We start from the raw sequence: 22,306 nt of genomic DNA, 5'->3' as shown, positions 1-22,306 counted from the left end.
TCTCGCCAAGTTGCCCAGGCGGGTCTCGAACCCGCGGGCTCGGGCAATCCACTCACCTCAACGGCTAACCTTCTTAGTGGTAAGATTGTGATTGAAGGCCAGTAGAATTTCCTTATTTTTAGGAGAATCATGCCTAATTAAAAATACGCATTTATGTGTGTATGTGTGTGTATGTATGTTTGTGGGTATAAAAAGAGAAGATTAAGCAAATATGGTAAATGCTAACAATTGTTGAATGTAGATGGAGGAAATATAGGATTTTATTGTACAATTTTATTGTACAAGGTGTAAGTTTACCTTGGAGTAAAAAATAGCAAGGAAATACACAAAAAATAAAAGACTCCTCAGGTAGTGCTGGTTTTAAACATGGCCTTCCGTTAAGTAGTTTCTGATGATCTCCATAATAATAAGAAAATCAAAGAGAAAAGCTTTCCATCCAAAAATTGAGATTTTTCAAGGATTTGGTTTTTTATATTTTGAAAATATAGACATTTAAAGCATTATGTTCTTAAGTAGGTTGTAAGAATGAAGTTTAAAATGATGTCTATGTGGGTGTTACATGGAAAATGAAGAAATAATTCAGCATGAAAAACTCACACTTCACCATTTGGTGAAAGTCAAGCCTGTTCACCCATATGTTATTTAGAAACAGCTAAGATGACTTCCAATATTTATATTGCTTGGAAATATTTTCCCACTCTCTTTCTTGAGTAGAAAGAAGTAAGGCATTGGAATGTCTGGTGATTTAGTAAAAAATAGATAATGGCTAAGCGGAAACAAAAACCTTCATTTTTTTGTCAAATCCTTTTTCCACGTTGTGTGTTTGTGTGTGTGTGTGTGTATTTTAAACAATACTGTTTTTATAATGGTAGTCACACTATTATAAGAAAGATATGTTTATACACTATTGTATTATATTTTTGAAAGTATATTTACTTTTGCTTATACCTTTAACTTTTTATTGCAATTAAAAATGTATTTTTAAATGCTGTAACAATGATTCATTCTAGTATAATGATTCATTCTTCTAGGAATATTTTAACTGTGAAGTAGAAAGTATTTCATTCAGTCAACACTTTACTATTGAGATACGGTTCATGTGTAAACTATAATCAAATTGTTACATGTGAAATGACATAATTAAAACATGAAAAATAAAATTCATAGATAATTCACCATTTCATTTACTAATTAATTTTTAAATTTGTTACACCTACTTGCAGCTGAAAATTTGCCAATTTAATTTTTATGTCCTCTTATATCTGTTAAAATGAAGTGGGAATTTTTCAGAGAACACAAAATTTGAAAGAAATTAGATGAGAAAGTAAAAATAAATGAATATGCTCAGATGACATAACAGTTTACTGGGGGCAGTGAGGATAGTGTGTTAACTAAATTTAGCTATTAATTTACTCCTATAACATGAATTCACCTCCCACTGATTTTCTGAGTAACTTCATCTGACTAGGAGGCAAACGGTAAACTTGGCTGAAATTGCTTAAATGAAGAGCAAAGTTTATTTTTAAAGTTCATTCAAGGTTTCTCAATAAATGAGTTATCTTCCCAGTAAATTACATATTTTCTCTTGCTTGTTTTGGTGTGTAAGTGCAAGTGTGCTTAATGATATTTGGAATGTAAAGTGGAGAAGAAAATATGAAGTTGATTTTAGTCTGATTAAATTTTGAGCTACACAAACATGTCTGATAACTGAACTAACATAATGTGCCTTTTTCATCATAGTTTTGAAGTTAGGGGGAAACCATTTATGAAAGGCTCAGCAACATGGAGGCATAATTTTTTCCAGGTGATTTCAAATCAGATATTTGACCTTGGAGAGACTTTACTAGAATCGCTAGTCCCACAAGAGGTTGACAGAGAATACAAGATGTTACAGAAACACATTTTTTGTATTAGTCATAGCTATGGTGCACTGCCAGTACCTCTGTCATACGTTTCAGTACCAACTGCCACTTCTTACAAAAGTATTATACTGATAAAAATGTCTCCCACTGAAAAAAAGATTTAACATAACTAAAGCTACATTGCCGTTTAACTTTTGAACTATAAAAGTTAACAAAAAATTTAATGAAAAATAATCCTTTAAAAATAATTATATATAAAAAAAATTGGCATTTGAATACTAGAAAAAGAAAACTCATTGGTTTATGCTGACAACGGAGATAAGAAGATGTAGCTGCCTCCTATAATACACCAACAGCAATCACTATTGCAACTGGGCTGGGGATTTGAAGGACAGCAACAAACTCATAGAGACAACTTTTGTCTACCCAGGAAAGGATGAAAAGAGAGTTTTGAAACAGTCTAAGTGAAAGATGATCATGGCATGGGCTAGGGTTGTCTTGTGACAGAGTATTAGGCTGAGATATTCAGGACATGATGATAGATTGGATGCAGGAAATGAAAGAATGACTCATAGGTTTGTGCTTGAGCTCTACGTAGATGGTCCTGGGAGTAATGGGTGAGAAACTGATCAGGCAAAATCAATAAATATTTTTAGACATCTTAATTTTGAGGTGGCTGTTAGAAACTTAATCAGAGATATTGACTATACAGTTGGAGATACACGATTGAAGATGATAGCAAATATTGAAGAAGAGATTTAATTTTAGAAATCGTATAAATAGATGAGATCCCCTAACGAAAAGCCATATAGGAAGAAAATAAAACTCTTAATCTAATGATATGTTGCCAGTGGCAATTTCATTTCTCACAATCCAATACTTATTCTCTTTATTTATTTTTCCAGCTTTACCACAATCTTTAGAATTTCCAAGAAAAAAAATCAAAGTGGTTTTAGTAGAAATACATGTTTGTGTGTGATCATTAAATATCTTTTTCTTTAAGCATTATTGAAGATAATGTGATTTAGGTTAAAGAATTTTCGATCCTAGCATTCCAAAAATTTTTTTTTTTAAATTGTAAATTGTGCCGCACTCAGTGGCTCAGCCTGTCATCCCGCGCCTTTGGGAGGCTGAGGTGAGTGGATGGCCTGAGCCCGCGGGTTCGAGACCCGCCTGGGCAGCGAGACCTCATCTCTACAATAAATCAAAAATCAGCCGGGCGTGGCAGCGCGCGCCTGTGGTTCCCGCTACTGGGAAGGCGGAGGCGGGAGGATCGCCGGAGCCCGGCAGGTCGAGGCTGCGGGGCCGGGAGCGGCCGCTGCGCTCCGGTCTGGGCGACGGAGTGAGACTCCGACTCAAAAATAAATAAATAAATAAATAAATAGTAAATTGCTGTATTCTCTCTAAAATACTTTTTCTGTATCCGTTGAAATGATGATATGACTATTCTCCTTCAACATGATAAACTCTTTCTGGAATTCAGCATGGTGACTACATATTCTTTTATAAATATGATACTTGATTGTTTTGCTAATATATTTTATTTAATTTTCCAATTATGCTAATCAATTAAATCAGTCTTTAAATGTCATTTCTAAAATATCCTTAATGAGTTTTGTGCCAAGGCTATGTTAGTCCCGTATAGTGAGTTAAGGAGCTGCCTTTCATTTTTCACTCTCTGAGAAGATATGTAGTTAGGAATTATGCGCTTTTTGAATTTCTGTAATAAGGCATTTGTAAAACATCATGGAAAAGCCCATTTACTTTTCTTGGAAACCAGTATAATACAAATTAGTTAAGGAGATTCGAAATAGGCACTCACCGGGCTCGGTGGCTCAGCCTGTAATCCGGCACCTTTGGGAGGCCGAGGTGAGCGGATGGCCTGAGCCCGCGGGTTCGAGACCCGCCTGGGCAAATTGGCGAGGCCGCATCTCTACAACAGATCAAAAACTAGCCGGGCGTGGTGGCGAGAGCCTCTAGTTCCGGCTACTCGGAAGGCTGAGGCGGGAGGATCGCCGGGGCCCGGCAGGTCCAGGCTGCGGGGCCGGGAGCGGCCACTACATTCCAGTCTGGGCGACGGAGTGAGCCTCCGACTCAAAAAAAAGAAAAAAAGAAAAAAAGAACTAGGCACTCAAGATATAAATAATAACAATCACTTTGATAGGTATCATTTGCTGGTGGCTGATTTTCTTCTGGGCATTTTTAAAATTACAAAAGCACTATTGGGGGTAGTTTCTCTTATCCTAATTTTAGAAGTTGAAAAACTCAAGATAAGAGACACAGAGAGGCTTGAGGTCAGCTGTTAATACACAGTAGAACAAATGTTTCACCCCAGAAAGTCTTATTCAAAACTTTTCCGTTTTAACCATTTTACTTTGACAAACTTATTATAAAAGGCCAATTATTGAAAGTAAATTTTCTTTATGAGCAGCATTTGAGTTTCTTGTTTGGAAATCTGTGGTGATAAAATAATCCATTTATTTGTGAATTATAGTTTTGTTACCTGAATCTCACTATAATTTGAAGTAAAGTTAAATTTACATTCAGAAATCTTTTATCATAACTATTATTTTACTTAGCATTTTATTCTTTCTATCTCTAAATCATATATTTTTAGAGAAGATCAGGCGTGTTCAAAGTGGTATGGCCACAAATGATGGCACATTTATTTTTAACTTCCTCATTTGGTGATATGAGTATATTTATTCCTGAAATCACCTCCAGATTCGTTCCCTTTGGATCTGATCAAAGTGTAGAATAACTTAAATATAATTAATAGTGTAGTAATGAATATAATTCAAGTGTAATAATTCAATAATTCACCTTAATAAAAGTCAATTTGTTCAAGAGGAAGATATGAACGGTTGATCTGCATAAAGTATTAGTTGCTAGGTTGCTACCATTTTTTTTGCTTTCTTATATTTCCAATATTTCATATATTTATAAATTGAATCCTTAAGTTTTCCTGTTTTGTGCTTCTTTTAATAATGTATTTACTTTTTTTAAGTGCACAAATTATATTCATACTAGAATTTCTACAACTTAGGGTAAATTGAAGGGGCTACTTAAACACATGGAAATAAAAATATTTAATTTTATATCTTGTAAAAGTTGGAATCTGCTTATGTAATAATCATGAGAATACAAAGACAAGATATGAATATTATCAAGTAAATATTTTATGCTAAGCAATTATTATTTTATCACAAACAGTATTAGTTATCTATTGCTACATAACAACCATAAAGATTAGTGACATAACCACTATTTTCTTTCTTTTTTTTTTTTTTTTTTTTGAGTCGGAGTCTCACTCTGTCACCCAGACCGGAGGGCAGCGGCTGCTCCCGGCCCCCGCAGCCTCGACCTGCCGGGCTCCGGCGATCCTTCCGCCTCAGCCTTCCCAGTAGCCGGAACTAGAGGCTCTCGCCACCACGCCCAGCTAGTTTTTGATCTGTTGTGGAGATGCGGCCTCGCCCAGTTGCCCAGGCCGGTCTCGAACTGTTTTTAATTTTAATATGACACAGACAAAATTACAAACTGTCTTTGCAAACTATATATATTTAAAATCCAGATAAAATACCCATTTATAGAAGACCAATATATTTCAGACATTATTTATTTAATCTTTACTGCTAACCCTAATGGAATGACATCACATATATATTATGACCTTCTAATAGAGAAATAAAAAAGAGCTCAAAACACAAATCTGCCTTTCTTAAATGGCAGCACTCAAATTTAAAGTCATAGTTTTGGAAACTTATCGAGTGCTCATGTCATTACTGTCATTCAAAAATTATTTCACAGCAAATCTTTGTTGGATACAATTAAGAATTGTTCAAAAAATATTCTCTTGCTAAACAATAAAAATAAAAAAATAAGACTGCTTAGTTACACGGGCTTTCAGATAAACAAATGGCATTTAATGAATGTTAATTGTGTATGTAGCAAGTGGTAGATGGAAGTATTTATATGTATTTTTCCACTTAAATTCACAAAGTCTTCTACGAAAGAGATACCCTGATTCTTTTTTTTTTTTCTTGAGTCGGAGTCTCACTCTGTCACCCAGACTGGAGTGCAGTGGCCGCTCCGGCCACCGCAGCCTCGCCTGCTGGGCGCCAGCGATCCTTCTGCCTCCGCCTTCCAAGTAGCTGGAACTACAGGCGCGCGCTACCACGCACGGTGAGTTTTTTTGTATTTATTGTAGAGAGGAGGTCTCGCCAAGTTGCCCGGGCGAGTCTCGAACATGTGGGCTCAGGCAATCCACTAACCTCAGCCTCCCAAAGCGCGGGATTACAGGCTGATACACCGAGCCCGGCTGATACTGATTCTCAATTTTCAGTTTAGGAGGTAGGTTTAGAGAAGTCCTGGCACGATTTCAGACTATAGAAATCAGAATCTCAGTGATCAGTACTTTGAAAATTCTTGCAAAGATATTCTCATGTGCAGCCAAAGTTGAGAGCCATTACTTTAAGTTGTTTGCTGTACAATTTTAGAAAAAAAAAAGGTTGATGATGTCATTTGTGGAAAGGGTAAAGATATGACAGAGCAAACTGAATAGCAACTACTTGAAAATTTTCTTATCATTACTTTAAAAGTTCTTAGTATTTACAATTTTTCATCAATATCATATATTAATAGGTAAGTATTTTAAGATATGTGAATACACCTGAAGAAAATGTTTTGCTGACATATTGCTAAAATGAATTTCATTTTAATAACTTTAAGACTTTAGACAAAGAATATAATATAAAACACCACAAAGTCTTAAATGCTTCTGTAGGAGAAAGGAACTAATTCAAATCAAATCAAAATTAGTTCTTTTCTCCTACAGAAACATTTAAGAAAATAATCAAATAGCATTTTACCAATCAATTTCCTAACAGCTCAAAGCAAAATCTCATGTGATCAATAATTTTTAAAAGCAGTGCCTCCAAAAGAAAACCTCACATGTATCTTTTCATTGAATTATCATTAAATTTAAACCTACCCCCAAGTTAAATCTATTTAAATATAAATTTTTAATACTCTAGTCTATTGCATGGTAAACTTATATGTGTATTAAATAATCTGTACCCAAGTATTATCTGTGTGTAAACTTAAGTACAAAAGAATAGATACAGCATTTGAAACTTGTGCCTATCTTATGCACAAAATCTACCACTGCTACACTATATAGGCTTACTAAAGTGTTCAGTAAGTTCAACTGCTAAAATCACCAAGTTACATAAATAGTAAAGACTCAACTAAAAATATTGTCACATACTTAAGTGAAGAAATCATTTTATAACAAGTAAACAATTCTTAAATATTCTTTACTGTTCTATAGAATCTTGAATATATTAAGTTGTCACTAAATTCAGAGACATAAGTCTTAAATAACAATGGGAATGTAAAGAAATTCACCGCATATCATTCAAGATAAAAACTTACCAGCAAATTTGATATGGAATTTATTTTCAGGCTTTAGTATCTGGACATACAAAGGACAATTTGGAGCAAAATCTTTCACAGCCCATGCTCTCAAAATTGTTTGGTGATCCTGAAATGATCAAAATCAAAACATTATGAGATAAATTAAAATTTGTATGATATATAAGCAATCAGTTTGGTCACATCCACAGATGATAATTAAACATAAAAAATGATTTATTATAAGGACTTATTTTTAAGGGCACATTATTTCTATAAAAATGGACAATGGCACCAAATTCAATCAGAGATAATTACCAGCTCTTAGAAAATAAGCAGGAATTACACAAGCTTAAAAATAATTTTCCCAGAAAATTCTGTGAGTCAGACGCCTCCAGATATGTAGCACAACTAAGAGTTTAAAACAGAAATCCCCATGGATGAAAAAATATTGACATGTAATACTAACCTACTTAAAAAGATACGTAAAGGAAAAACAAATACCATGACTCTACATATTATTTTACTTTTTTAGGTAACAGTAAAAGAAAAATAATTTTGACTTTGAGTGTATATGTATTTAAAGAGATAAGGAATTCTCAAATAAGATAAAATATTTTTTAAATTTTATAAAATAAATGCTAAGACTCGGAAAAGGAATTAAAATCATCTTTTACATGAAACCTTACACATAGTAGTCACCCCACAAATAATTTAATTAATTGAATAAATCAAGGTATGTTATTAGATAAATGTCACATAGTAGCTAATTCATTTTTATAAAGGAAGTACAAAGGGGCTCTACAGCAACACTTCTATATAGCAACCACTAAATACATAATGCTGTTTAAATTAACTAAAATTAATAATTTCACTACTCAATCATACTAGCCACATTTCAAGTGCTTAAAGCTGCACATGACCAGTGGCTGCCATATTAGACAGTGGAGATGCAGAAACTGTCAATCATCATAGAAAATTCTATTTAGAAAAGGAAGATTAAAAAATACAAGTAGGGGTGGGGAAAAAAATTACAAGTAAATATAAAAGATTGATTATCCAAATGTTTATCCAAAGGAGAAGCTATTATTGACGGTTCATCACTGCTATAGACTGAATGCTTGTGTCCTTCCAAAATACACATATTGAAATCCTAACCTCCATTGCAGTACTAGGAGATGAGACCTTTATGACATTAGTGCCCTCATAAAAAGACCCCAAAGAGCTCCCTTGCCCCTTCAGTCATGTAAGGACGTGATAAGAAGACAAGCATCCGTTATCCACGAAGCAGATCCTCACTAGACACTGACTCTACCAGCTCCTTGATCTCGGATTTCAGTCTCCAGGACTGTGAGAAATAAATTTCTGTTGTTTCTAACCTACCTAGTATATGCTATTTTATACAGCAGACCAAAATAAAAAAGTAACTTTAAGTTACATGAAAGTCGATGAATAGTATAAACCAGTGGGGCTTATGTGGACAATAAGCATCTCACAGATATCAAAAAAATCATGATTAGTACAATAATGCTATTAAGGAATTGAGGCTGGGACAATCAGAGCCAGCCGCCAGAGACAGGAAAAGGGAGAGGTAGAGAAAATAAATCACAAATTCTGTATATAAATTTATACATTGCTGTCTGACTCCTGAGCAATGCTTGCCTTGGAAAGAATAAACACCATTAACTGATATTTGAGCCACTGCCAATTTCAGGGTCATAACGTTTGCTTATTTTGAGTTGAACCAAACTACCTGCTAAAACAAGAACATAAACGTTCTTTGGAAAAATGCAAGAGAATCCAAGGCTCCACCACTTAATATTATATACAAAATACAGTGCAATATTACTCAATATATAAAGTGCCAGAAAAAGGTAACCTATTTTCTTTTTTTTTTTTGAGTTGGAGTCTTGCTCTGTCGCCCAGACCGGAGTTCAGCGGCCGCTCCCGGCCACCACCTCGACCTGCTGGGCCCCGGCGATCCTTCCGCCTCAGCCTTCCGAGTAGCTGGAACCACAGGCACCTGCTACCACGCCCGGATGATTTTTTGATTTATTGTAGAGATGAGGTCTCGCCAAGTTGGCCGGGCGGGTCTCGAACCCGCGGGCTCAGGCAATCCACTCACCTCAGCCTCCCAAAGTGCTGGGATTACAGGCTGAGTCACCGAGCCTGGTCAGGTAACCTATTTTCAATGAAAACAAACAAAATAATAACCAATAGATGGTAGCTTCTAGACAGTCTGAGATGTTAGAATTATCAGACAAGAATCTAAAGCGGCTACTAGAACTATATAATAAGGTAATAAAAAATATTTAAAAAGAACAATCCAGCAAAAGTAATAGACAGTAGTTCTAAAAATAAATTAAAGGCCGGTCTCGGTGGCTCAGCCTGTAATCTCAGCACTTTGGGAGGCCGAGGTGAGTGGATGGCCTGAGCCCGCGGGTTCGAGACCCGCCCGGCCAACTTGGCGAGACCTCATCTCTACAATAAATCAAAAAATCAGCCGGGCGTGGTAGCGCATGCCTGTAATTCCGGCTACATGGAAGGCCGAGGCGGAAGGATCGCCAGAGCCCAGCAAGGTCGAGGCTGCGGTGGCCGGGAGCGGCCACTGCACTCCAGTCTGGGCAACAGAGTGAGACTCCAACTCAAAAAAAAGAAAAACAGCTGAAAATTTAGAATGAAAGAGAAAACAAAAAACTATGAAACCAGAAATTTATATCTAGTAAAAATATCCTTCAAAAAGTAGGCAAAATACAGAACTTTAAAAAAACAAAAAATCTAAAAAAATGTTTTGCCACCAGTACAAGAAAAGTGTAAGAAAATTATTTAGGATTAGGAAAATGATACCAGAGGGAAATTTCGAACTTTAGAAGTCAGAGTATAGAAATGATTACTATTTTAGTGATATGCATATGATATCAATTTCCTCTTAATTTCTTTAAAATACTTAATGTGTGTAGAGCAAAATTTACAGTATTATCTAATGGGTTATCACATCTGACAACTATAACCTAAAGGGCAATAGAAAAGGAATAAATACAAAGTTTCTAATTTTAACAAGTGGTACAACATTATCATGAAGTTGACTATGAAATGTTAGGGATGTACATTGTCATTCCTTGAGGACTCACTGAAAAAAATTCAAAAGACACATCTAAAAAGCCAAAGTATAACAAATTCGATGACTTAAGAAATCAAATAATTTTTTGGAAAGGAAAACCTGTAGAACCAAAATCAGAGGAAATAAACAGAAAACAATTTAGAAGAGTTAAATCTAACCATATTAATGATGATAATAAATGTTAATAGACTAACCATATTAAAGTACAAAAATTATTAATACAAAAACAGCAAGATCTAAGTATGAGCTATTTAAAGGAAACATCTTAAACTTGAAGTTACAAGTAGGGTAAAAGTAAGTGGATGATAGCAAAAAACCAAATAACTCAATTTTCAAATGAGCAAACAATCTGAACAGACATTTCACCAAAAAAAAAAAAAAAAGATAGACATGAAAGACATTCAACATCATGTCATTATAGAATTGTACATTAAAACAATGAGATATCACTATACACCTATCATAGTGACTAAAATATAATCACTGAAGACACTTAATATAGATGATAACATGGAGCAACAAGAAGTCTCATTCATTGCTGATAGGAAGGTAAAATGGCAAATCCATTCTGGAATACCAGTTGGAAAGTTTCCTACAAAACGAAATATACATTTACCATATACACAGCAATTGAGCTTCTTAGTATTTACTCAAATGATTCACACAAAAACTTGCACACAGATGTCTGTAACAACTTCATTTATGACTGCGAACCTTTTCAAGTAATCCAGATGTCCTTCAGCAGACGAATGGATAAACAAACGGTGCCAAATCCATCCAGTGACATATTCAGCATTGAAAATAAATGAGCTATCAAGCTACACATAGACAGACAGAACTTCAAATACATATTGCTAAGTGAAAAAAAAATCTGAAATGCTACATACCACATGATTCCAACTCTATGACATTCTAGAAAGGTAAAACTAAAAAGAATAAAGAGGCTAGTGGTTGCCAGGTTGAGAGGACAGAGGATGGGGTGGATGAACTAGTGGAGCAGAGGAGATTTTTAAGAGTCTGAAACCATTCTGTATGATATCATAACTGGGGATACATACCATTATACATTTGTCAAAACCCCTGGAATGTAAAACACAGAGAGAGAACCCTAATGTAACTCTATGAACTTTAGTTAAATAATGTATCAATATCGCCGGGCTCGGTGGCTCAGCCTGTAATCCTGCGCTTTGGAAGGCTGAGGTGAGTGAATTGCCTGAGCCCGCGGGCTTGAGACCTGCCTGGGCAACTTGGCATCTCTACAATAAATCAAAAGATTAGCTGGGCATGGTAGCACGCGCCTGTAGTTCCAGCTACTTGGAAGGCTGAGGCGGAAGGATCGCAGGAGCCCAGTATGTTGAGGCTGTGGTGACTGACAGTGTGCTATTGCACTCCAGTCTGGGCGACAGAGTGAGACTCCAACTCAAAAAAAAAAAAAAAAAAAATGTGTCAATATTGTTTCATCAATTTTAACAGATGTGCCACACTAATGAAAGATGTTAAAAATAGGAAAATGGAGTGTGGGGGAAATATGAAAATTCTCTATATTTTTGTTTAATTTTTCTATAAACCTAAAATTGCTATTAAAAGAAAATGTCTAGTTAATTTTAAAAAATGAGAACGTAATGAGCTGAAAAGCCACAAACCCTGGACTCTAATCTTCATTCTTGAGTTTACAAATTACATAATTAGAAAAAATTTGCTACAGATTGTGAGGTAGTTGGGCAGAGGTAAGCAGGGGACAAAGAGAAAAAAGGATGAAAAATGGGAGCAAGCTGACATTCAGTTATTTACTCATTTTAGAAATTTTCTTTCATGATGAGCTAAGCCGAATGTGAAAGCCACTTGGATTTAAAGGACACATTCTTTCTCTCTGCACCGCCCTTAGGAATGTGGTTTCCTCCCCTTCCTGGAAGCAAAGGAGCCGACCTTATCTAGTAAATCCCTGCCAGTGTTTGAGAGAGAACAGTCAACCCGCTGGGCTCTGGCAATCCTTCTGCCTCAGCTTTCCAAAGAAGGATACTGCCAGATGCCAGATCCTCAACTCCTCTGTTTTACCTTACACTTAGTTAGCTTTCAAATCTTGTTTATTATGCCTCTAAATATTCTCCTTTCTCCAGCCTCAGTGCCACAAGCTGAATCTAAATAATTGTCACTTCTGGCTTGAAGCAAAGGCAACAGCCCCTAGTCAGCCAATCTAGCTCAAGCTTTATATTTTTTCCCACTAATTCTGTATTCTTATCAGATGTAGTAGTCTTTGCAACTAATATCTAATTGTTGTACTTGGCTGCTTAAAATCCTACAGTAGTTTCATTACTTTTAGCATTGCGTTCAAACATCTTAACAAGGGTTGCAAAACCCTTTATTAAGCTTTTCCCAAACTACTTCCCCAACCTTTGTAATCCTTGGCCCAGTGATAATGCACATTCTCCTTGAACTGCCAGCATGTCTGATATTAAACCATTTGTTCAGAACATTCTTTACTGTCTAATCACAACTCATTGTTCTCCTCCCTTCTAACAAGCCACTTCTCTAGGAAGCCTTTTCTTTTGACTCCCTGTAAACTAGGATAGATGTTCATGCTGGTTGTTCCCACTGTATTCTGTATTTTCCTTATGCTATAATCAGCCCCACATAATGATTAGTATTTTTTGAAAAGCTGGTCTGCACTAAACTGTAAGCTCCATGAAGGCAACAGACAGGTCCACATTTTGCTCACCATAGCTCATTCTCAGCACCTAGCATTCATTTGTGCTTCACAGATGAATGTCAAACAATATTTACTACATAGGAATATTGTGAAATTTAAATGAGATAATATAAAGAGCATCAGACACATGGAAAACATTTAGTAAACATTTCAATTCAATGAGTAAATAGGTGGGATAAATTATTGATCCTAATGGCACATAAATCTTGTTTTATTCATGTTGTATTCCCTCCCAAAATGGAACAGACATCAATAATTCTGTAAGTGGGCCATTAAGTGAGGAAAAAGGAAAAGTATACTATGTAAACTATGGCATGTATACTATGGCAGAAATGTCACATAAGGAATAGAAAAGAAGTAGTTTCCTAATGCAGATAATAAAACTAGCTCAGAAGCAAGATTTTTAATCCATTTTTCTAAAATCAGGGAGTGAGGTTGATTTTTTTATACTTTTCTTGCTGACAAATTCATCCTTAAATAAAATGCCCCATATTTTAAAACAAAAAGTAAAAAGTATTGAGTGTAATAACCTTGAATAAAGCATGCCATAATAATAAAGGATGGCAATATGGAATATTATTACATCATCTAGGTGTTTATTGCTACTATGAAACAGAACATTTCACCTAAAGTCAGTTTGACTAAAATTCAAATCCGCAAAGAATGTCTCTATAAAGTTTAATTTTATAACTTGCAATTTCAAGAGTTATTTTTTGGTGTTCTAAGTACTTGCAATAAATTACTGATGGCAGGTATTCGTTTACTGACATCCAAATAACCCATGAAAGAACTCAGACATTTTAAGAAAAAATTTTAAACATAATTATTTAATACTCCATGAAAATCTGCATTTTATTAGATTTTCAATTACAGTCTATGATCCCAAAATGAACAAATATTGATTTGATTAAAAGTCACTTTTTTTTTTTTTTTGAGTTGGAGTCTCACTCTGTCGCCCAGACTGGAGTGCAGTGGCCGCTCCCAGCCACCGCAGCCTCAACCTGTGGGACTCCAGCGATCCTTCTGCCTCAGCCTTCCAAGTAGCTGGAACTACAGGGGTGCGCAGCCACGCCTGGCTAATTTTTGATTTATTGTAGAGATGAGGTTTCACCAAGTTGCCCAGGTGGGTCTTGAACCCACAGGCTCAGGCAATCCACTCACCTCAGCCTCCCAAGGCACGGGATTACAGGCTGAGCCACTGAGCCCGACTTACAAGTCACTTTCAATTCAAATTATTATTATTTTTTGGGAGCAGAGTCTCCCTCCATTGCCCAGACTGTGTAGTGCAATGATGCCATCAGAGCTCACAGAAGCCTTGAATTCCTGGGTTCAAGTGATCTTTCCAAGATCACAGGCATGTACCATCTTTGTTTTCTATGTTGCCCAGGCTGTAAATTTTTAGTTTATAAAATACATCTGAAACATTTGAAATACGATATACTTATTTGGTATACTTTGAATATATTTGACAATTAACTTATCTACTGGTCACTATTTTTAAGATTACCAATTTATAAAGTAAAACTGAATTATAAAACTTAAGTATGTAGACAGATTTGCCCCAAATTGATAGATAACTGAACAAAGCTATCACTAACATTTATAAGGTAGAGCAAAAAGTCTTACGGCAATCTAGAGAACAAATTTCTCTTGAAAACACTTAAATGTATTGTTTTATAAACAGTTATTTTCAGATATAATACTTGACTAGAGAACAAGTTATTCACAGAAGTCCTTACGAAGGCTTTACATTAGATTAGATTCAAAAGCACCTTGAGGTGAGGGCCTATTTTGTTAATAGTTACAGTGCCTGGAACTAACTTGTGTACTGATAAAAAGCATGAGGTTAGATTACCTACATATATATCTAACAATATTTTAAAAACGGATAGAATTCTGATACATAGGATCTATAACACCTATCAGCTACAGTTAAATGACAGATTTATGAGTGAATTTAGAAAATGATATTGTGAGCCATGCTTGGTGGCTCAGCCTGTAATCCCAGCGCTTTGGGAGGCTGAGGTGAGTGGATTGCCTGAGCCGCGGCCACTGCACTCCATCTGGGCGACAGAGTGAAACTCCAACTCAAAAAAAAAGAAAGAAAAATGATATTGTGCATCGCAATTGATTATAATTGATGTGTTTAAAAAAGTATGCTTCAAATTTTATATATATTTCTAATAAATAAGAAGCAATTCAAAAGTGCTCTTAAATAAACATGCTTAAAAATAAAATATGTAGGCAAAATCCCTAAGAGACACAGAACCATTAAACTATGTTGCTGCATTTCAGAATAGCTGGCTACAAGAACATAGAAAATTAGGCCAATTAGTTGTGGTCAAATTAAACTACATCTCTCACCTACACCTATAAGCTCAGCAGTTACCCAGTCTTCATGAACAATCTATACCAGAGACAAGAAAATTTAAAAGAAGACTTAGTCTAGTATTCTGAACCTCAGCATCAAAACTCATATGGCTGTCAATATAATTTTATCCTCCTGCCAAGTTTAAGCAGAAGGGATTTAGCATTATGTCTGGGACTGAAACATAACTTTGGATTCCAGTTTTAGAACAACCTTTACTTCCTTTCTTTTTTCAATGATCTCTCAGAAATTGTAATCCTACTTTTGATTCCTACTCTTGTAGTTGAAAATGTACCACCCTTTACAGATACTTGATAAAAACCAGCCTGCCTATCTGAATCTCTAGCTATAACATATTCCTAAAATCTTTCCAGAAATTTTGAGAGTAAGTAGCAAGGCAACATAATTGCCAGTTAAAAAACTTGCTTCCTGTCTTTCTTTATAGAGAACCTAAACTTCTTTTGTACTCTGATTCTGAAAGCTGAAACACCATATTGTTTCTTAGTGTTCAGTTCTTCTATAACTCCACACACTTTAAATTGTGTGTTTTGCTTACAAAGTTCTCTCCTAGGTTTGGTAGGAAACCTCCCTCAACACCAAATCCAATTGTAGATCTTAATGTTCTTGAATCTTCCCCTGATCTACTTTATTTAACAAAGTCAGGATCACAAAATCCTAAAACCTCTGGAAACTCATTGGTATACAGATGTCAAGTGAACAATGGAGTGATTCTTAAAGACCTTAGGTTATCTTGACAGCATGCAACTGAAGTCAGTGATAAACAACTGCCAAAAATGTACCAAAATATTTTTCTGGGCATATTTAAAACTAAGTTATATTAGTAACCTCAAGAAATCTTTCGAAGTTTAAAATTCTGTGATTTTTCTTTTTTAATGAATGATAGAGAAGATCTTTCTGAGAAAAGTTACCAACGACTGGGTTGAATAAAAAACAAAATAAAATTGCAAAATCTCTGTAAAGAACCTAAGGCACATTTTATTAGGAAATTACGTTCTTAAGTGTTTCAAAGTCTGAAGTGAACCCTTAAAACAAAACAAATTTGAAAACAAGTAAAAGTACTTACATTGCAAATATTTTATTTTAGATATTTTCTCATGTAGAAAAATTACTGTCTGAGAGCTCAATCATTGTTTGCAGAAGGGAATGATTGTAGAAGAAATCTCTACGATATCATATGTTCAAAAATGCATATAATAATCAGAAAAAAAATATCGTTGGCAATTAAGAAGAAAGTCAACAGCCGAGAGAGAGAGAGAGAGAGAGAGAGAGAGAGAGAGAGTGTGTTTTCCGCAATTTACAACAAAGTCTTTGGAGTTAGATAACTAAGATGTCTTAAAGTTTCTCCCCTCAGCTGGAATAAACATTTGACAGGTTTCTTCCTGATTATAAGCCTCTGACCTCTCTTTCCTTAGAGGATGTACTTTGGAAAAATTTCAATTATAAATGCTTTCTCTGCCCTTTTGAGATGTAAATCTTCTCTCTCATCCACAATCAGCGGTTTTTATCAAGGGCCTGGGAGACTTCCTCTCCTCTGATGATCTCAACTGCTATTTCACTAAGTGAAGAGAAACAGTAAAGAAAAAAAAATTCCACAAACTGTTTCCACCATATTGGGCCATAAAGTTGCCTCAGTATCTGTGTATACTCTCTTCCCTTTTATTAAAATGGAAACATTATATATTCTGATCAAAGGAAAACCTTCCACCTGTGCACCAGATGACATCCTATTTGTGCACTTTATTACTTATTCTTCTAATTTTCCTCTCTTTCATCATTAATTTTACCCTTTCTGGAAGATCGTTTTATTTAGCATATATACTTGTAAAATGTTTCTAACTTAGAAAGAAAGAAAAAGAAAAGAGAAAAAAAGAAAGCAGCAAAACTTTCGTAAATCGAATATTAACCACTAGTTACTGCCCAATTTCTTTGCTTGCATTTATAAGAAAACACTGTTAAAGTCCACTATTGCTGCCCCTAATTCCTCTTTGCGTTTAAATTTTAAACATTTTCTAATATAAGAATTTAAATACATGAATTTCTCTTTAGATTTGCCATAGCTAAATCTTATACATTTTCTTTTCTTTTCTTTTTTTGAGTTGGAGTCTCACTCTGTCGCCCAGACTGGAGTGCAGGGGCCGCTCCCGGCCACGGCAGCCTCGACCTGCTGGGCTCCGGCGATCCTTCCGCCTCAGCCTTCCGAGTAGCTGGAACTACAGGCACAGGCTACCACGCCTGGCTGATTTTTTTTTTTTTAATTGTAGAGATGAGGGCTCGCCAAGTTGCCCAGGCGGGTCTTGAATTCGCGGGCTCAGGCAATCCACTCACCTCAGCCTCCCAAGGCGTGGGATTACAGGCTGAGCCACTGAGCCCGGCTGAGATGTACTGTTTTATTTACAAATATTTGGACATTTTTCAGCTGTAGTTTTATTATTAATGTCTAATTTAATTAAATTATAATCAGAGAACTTATTCTGCAGGTTATCAATTCTCAATTTTTCTGCAATATTATTTATCTCTCCGAATGATCCATATGAACTTGAAAACCGCACTGCCGTTTTTCAGTGCAACATTCCAAATATCAATTAGATCTAGTTGATGACAGTGTGTTTAAGTTTATTATAGCTCTACTGATCACTTATTTTTTTCTAGTACGTTATTATTATGTTTCTACTAAGTTATATTTAGTATTAAGTTATTTATATGTACCTACATATATATATCATTTCTGGCGCTCTTCATTTCCTCATGTAAATCTAGATTGTTGCAAGATGCCAATTCCATTTGGTAAAGAACTTCCTTTAATATTTAAAAAATAGAAAATTTAAAAATAAATGATGTCTTAGGGGCAAGTGAGGAATAAAATGGATGTAAACATTTACAGGAGACAGGTTAGAATTTGCTGTGTGTATTGTCTTTTCGTTAAAACATATTATGAACAGTGACTAATAATAAAAAGTCACCATTCAGTGATTTTTAAAAAATGTAAGTCTGTTGACAGTATCCATTCATCTGTTGATGGACATTTGGTTTGTTTCTACATCTTGGCTATTGTGAACAATGCCATCATCACCAACATTTTTACCCTTTAGATTTTTAATAATAATAATCCTAGAGGTTAAAAGAAATATTTAATTGTAGTTTTGATCTGCATTTCCCTAATAATGATGTTGAACATCTGTTCAAATATGATATTTGCTGGTGACTTACATGTCCTCTTTAGAGAAACGTCTAAGTCATATGGCTATTTTTGAAATAAAGCTTTTTTTTTTTTCTTTTCTTTTTTTTTGCCATGGAGTTACAGAAGTTTCTTATATAATTTTGAAATCAATCCTTATTAGATATATGGTTTGAAGATATATTCTCCTATTCTCCTTGCTGCCTTTTTATTTGGTTGATTGTATTCATTGTTGTGCAGAATCTTTTAGTTTTATAGTTTGATATAATACTTCTTGTCTATTTTTAATTTAGTTGCCTGTATTTTTGGAGTTATAACCATGAAATAAATGTCAAGACCAATGTCAGTTTTTTCCCCCTGTTGTTTTCTAGAATTTTACCGCTTCAGATTTTTTTTTGAGTTGGAGTCTCACTCTGTCGCCCACACTGGAGTGCAGTGGCTGCTCCCAGCCACCACAGCCTCGACCTCCTGGGCTCGAGCGATCCTTCTGCCTCAGCCTTCTAAGTAGCTGGAATTACAGGCATGCGCTACCACGCTCGGCTGGTTTTTTGATTTATTGTAGAGATGAGGTCTCGCTGCCCAGGTGGGTCTCGAACCCGCGGGCTCAGGCAATCAACTCACCTCAGCCTCCCAAAGGCGTGGGATTACAGACAGAGCCACGGAACCCGGCTACTGCTTCAGATCTTAAGTTAAAGTCTTTAACTCATTTTAAGTTGATTTTTATGTAAAATTTAAGTAAGAATTACAATTTATTTTCCTTCTTTCCTTTTTTATTTTGTTTTGCAGAACACCATTTGATGAAGAGACTATCCTTCCTACATTGGGTTGCAATTTCTCCTCCTTACCTCCGTTCCTTCCTTTTCTTTCTTTCATCTTGCATATGGCTATCCAGGTTTCCTAACACCATTTGTTGAAGAGACTATCCTTTTCACATTGTGTATTTTTGGCAATTTTGTTAAAGATCAGTTGACCACATATGCATGGGTTTGCTTTTTGGCTCTTTATTTTTCTATTAGTCTATATGAAGGTATTTATGCTGATACCATACTGTTTTGATAACTGTAGCTATGAAATTTATTTTTAAATCAAGAAATGTAATACCCCCTACTTCCATCTTATTTCTTATGATTGCTTTGGCTAATCTGGATCTTTTGTAGCTCTGTATGAATTTTAGTATTATTGTTGTAAAAAACAATTTAAAGCTACTGGGATTTTGATGGAAATAGCATTGAATCTACAGGGAATATGCACACTTCGACATTATTAAGTATTCCAACCCATAAACACGGGATGACTTTCCATTTATTTGCATCTTCTTCAATTGATTTAATCAATGTTTTATATTTTTCAGTGAACAAATATTTCACATTCTTGCTTAAATTTATTTCAAAGTATTTTAATTCATTTGAGGCTTTGTAAGTGGAACTCTTAATTTCCTTTTCAGATGGTTCATTGATAGTTTATAGAAATCCAAGTGATTTCTGTATGTTGATTTGGTATCCTTCAATTTTACTGAATTCATCTATTAGTTCTAACAATTTTCTTTTCTGAAGTCTATGGTTTCCTACAGTAGCCCCTCCTTATCCACAGGGGATTTGTTCTATGACCATTAGTAGATGCCTGAAATCATGAGTGGTACTGATCCCTATATGTTTTTTCCATACATACATTGAAAGGACAGGCCGAGAGCAGGAAATGCATTTTTCTTTACTCTTCTTCCTAAATCTTAATACAATGATGAGAAAGTAGAAGCTATGCTCTTGGAGAAATGCACACTTTAAGTAAAATTAACTTTGCTGACTTTGTCTTTTCAGAAATAGACTTCCTGGTGCCAGGTATCAGAGGTATCTCATAGGGGCAATCAAGCTTGCTTAGAGCAAAGGGAATTTACAATGCCTAAGACATCATGTAGATCTTAGGTCAAGGATTGTAAAAGTCATGAAACTTATTACAAAAGTTATGACAGAGGGAGAGCAGGTGGGGAAGCCAAGGATCCCCAGAAGCTAACCCCTGGGAATGCCTAGGAGATAAGGGGAGGTGCACCCATTAGCTCTAAGAAATGTCATTTGGGAAGGTGCAGGAGAATTAGAATCTTTGTCCCTCCCTTCTCTAGGGGCTATGGTAATGTGGGCAAACATTAATGGGTCTCTGTGTCACAAGTTCCCCAAGACATCCACAGGTGGTCCATAAGGAAGTCACAGCAGTCACAGCAGTCACCTGCAATATCTCCAAGAAAAGGATTTAAGCCAGGACTCTGGGGTGGCTATGATGCCACACTCACCTAGAGTGTAGGGCTACTCCCTGTCTGTGGGGGGTGAACTTTTCTTTTTTTTTTTTTTGAGTTGGAGTCTCACTCTGTCACCCAGACTGGAGTGCAGTGGCCGCTCCTGGCCACCGCAGCCTCGACCTGCTGGGCTCCGGCGATTCTTCCACCTCAGCCTTCCGAGTAGCCAGAATTACAGACATGCGCTACCATGCCTGGCTAATTTTTTGATTTATTGTAGAGATGAAGTCTCGCTACTCAGGCAGGTCTCAAACCCGCAGGCTCAGGCAATCCACTCACCTCAGCCTCCCAAAGGCGTGGGATTACAGGCTGAGCCACCCAGCCCGGCTGTGACCTTTTCTTTAAAAAATCTTTTCTTCTCTCACCTCTGTGTGTTGCAATTCTTTGTAATTTACTAGGATCTCTGGGTTGCCAGCATGCACCTCTGGCTTGCCAGCCCTGGCAGTGCTGCGCACCTCCCTGCACCTCTCCACCCTCACCCTGTCCCTCCGAACCCTAACATACATAACTATGGTAAAGTTTAAATTATAAATTGGTCACATAAGAGATTAACAATAATAACAAATAGAACAATTATAAACATATACTGTAATAAAAGTTATGTAAAGGTGGGTTCTCTCTCTCAAAATAAATTTTCTGTTTATGTTGTGGCAGGATGCAGAAAATGCTCAAATATATTTCTTGTATGATTGAGTGAATAAATACAGAAACATGTAGCTGGTTCAGGATCAGCAGTTGGCCTCATGGCAATCACTAGCCCAGGGCAGGAAAGGAGTTGATAGCAGTTAATGGTATTTCCTTTTGAAAGGCAAGTTGCAACTTTAAAGGCCCGACCTGCACCAGGCAGGTTTCGTTTAAGAAAGGCCAAATGGCCCAGAGACTGGCTATTTCATGGAAATAGAAAAGAGTCTTATCTAAAACCCCCCTTCTGAAGTCGACAGTTTATAAGCCTGCAGTTCCTGGAAACCATTTGTTCTTTGAAAACTCTAATTTTGCTGAGTACAGCCTTGTAAGATTCCAAACGAAATATGTAATCACTCAACACGACCCTCCTCCCTTACCTAAAGGAGGGTATAAGACCTCATGTCTCCTGTTCTGGGGTGCTCGAGCTTAATTTGAATGCATGAAATTCTCGGCCCGCTGTGCTAATCAGCATAATAAAGTGCCACTTCCTATAATAGTCTCGGTGTCACGATCTCTCTATTTTTCCTGCTACATTTCTGGTGCATTGGTTGGGAAATGGAGATTGGAGATGGTGTGTTCCACCTCCTTTGTCATCGGGGGTACGACCTCCAGGGCAATGGGAAGGGCAATCTCACCTGGTGCGCAACGGACCTTTTGATCCGTAGGAGGGAG

General features: G+C 36.0%; 1 protein-coding gene across 3 annotated transcripts in view; it reads right to left on the bottom strand.

Moving 5' to 3' along the window:
- KCNT2 (potassium sodium-activated channel subfamily T member 2) overlaps positions 1 to 22,306 on the bottom strand; it is a 296,411-nt gene that overhangs the window by 180,619 nt on the left and 93,486 nt on the right. For all 3 annotated transcript variants that reach the window (XM_008071505.2, XM_021719277.1, XM_021719278.1), the window contains one exon: positions 7,296 to 7,404. In XM_008071505.2, the coding sequence (XP_008069696.2) occupies positions 7,296 to 7,404 (109 nt within the window). The remainder of the gene's footprint in view (positions 1 to 7,295; positions 7,405 to 22,306) is intronic.

This window comes from Carlito syrichta, unplaced genomic scaffold (genome assembly GCF_000164805.1).
Source record: "Carlito syrichta isolate Samal-C Ts95f unplaced genomic scaffold, Tarsius_syrichta-2.0.1 Scaffold314346, whole genome shotgun sequence".
Classification (NCBI taxonomy): Eukaryota; Metazoa; Chordata; class Mammalia; order Primates; family Tarsiidae; genus Carlito; species Carlito syrichta.
Note: the sequence above shows the minus strand (reverse complement) of the source record. Positions and strands in the feature narration are given on the sequence as shown.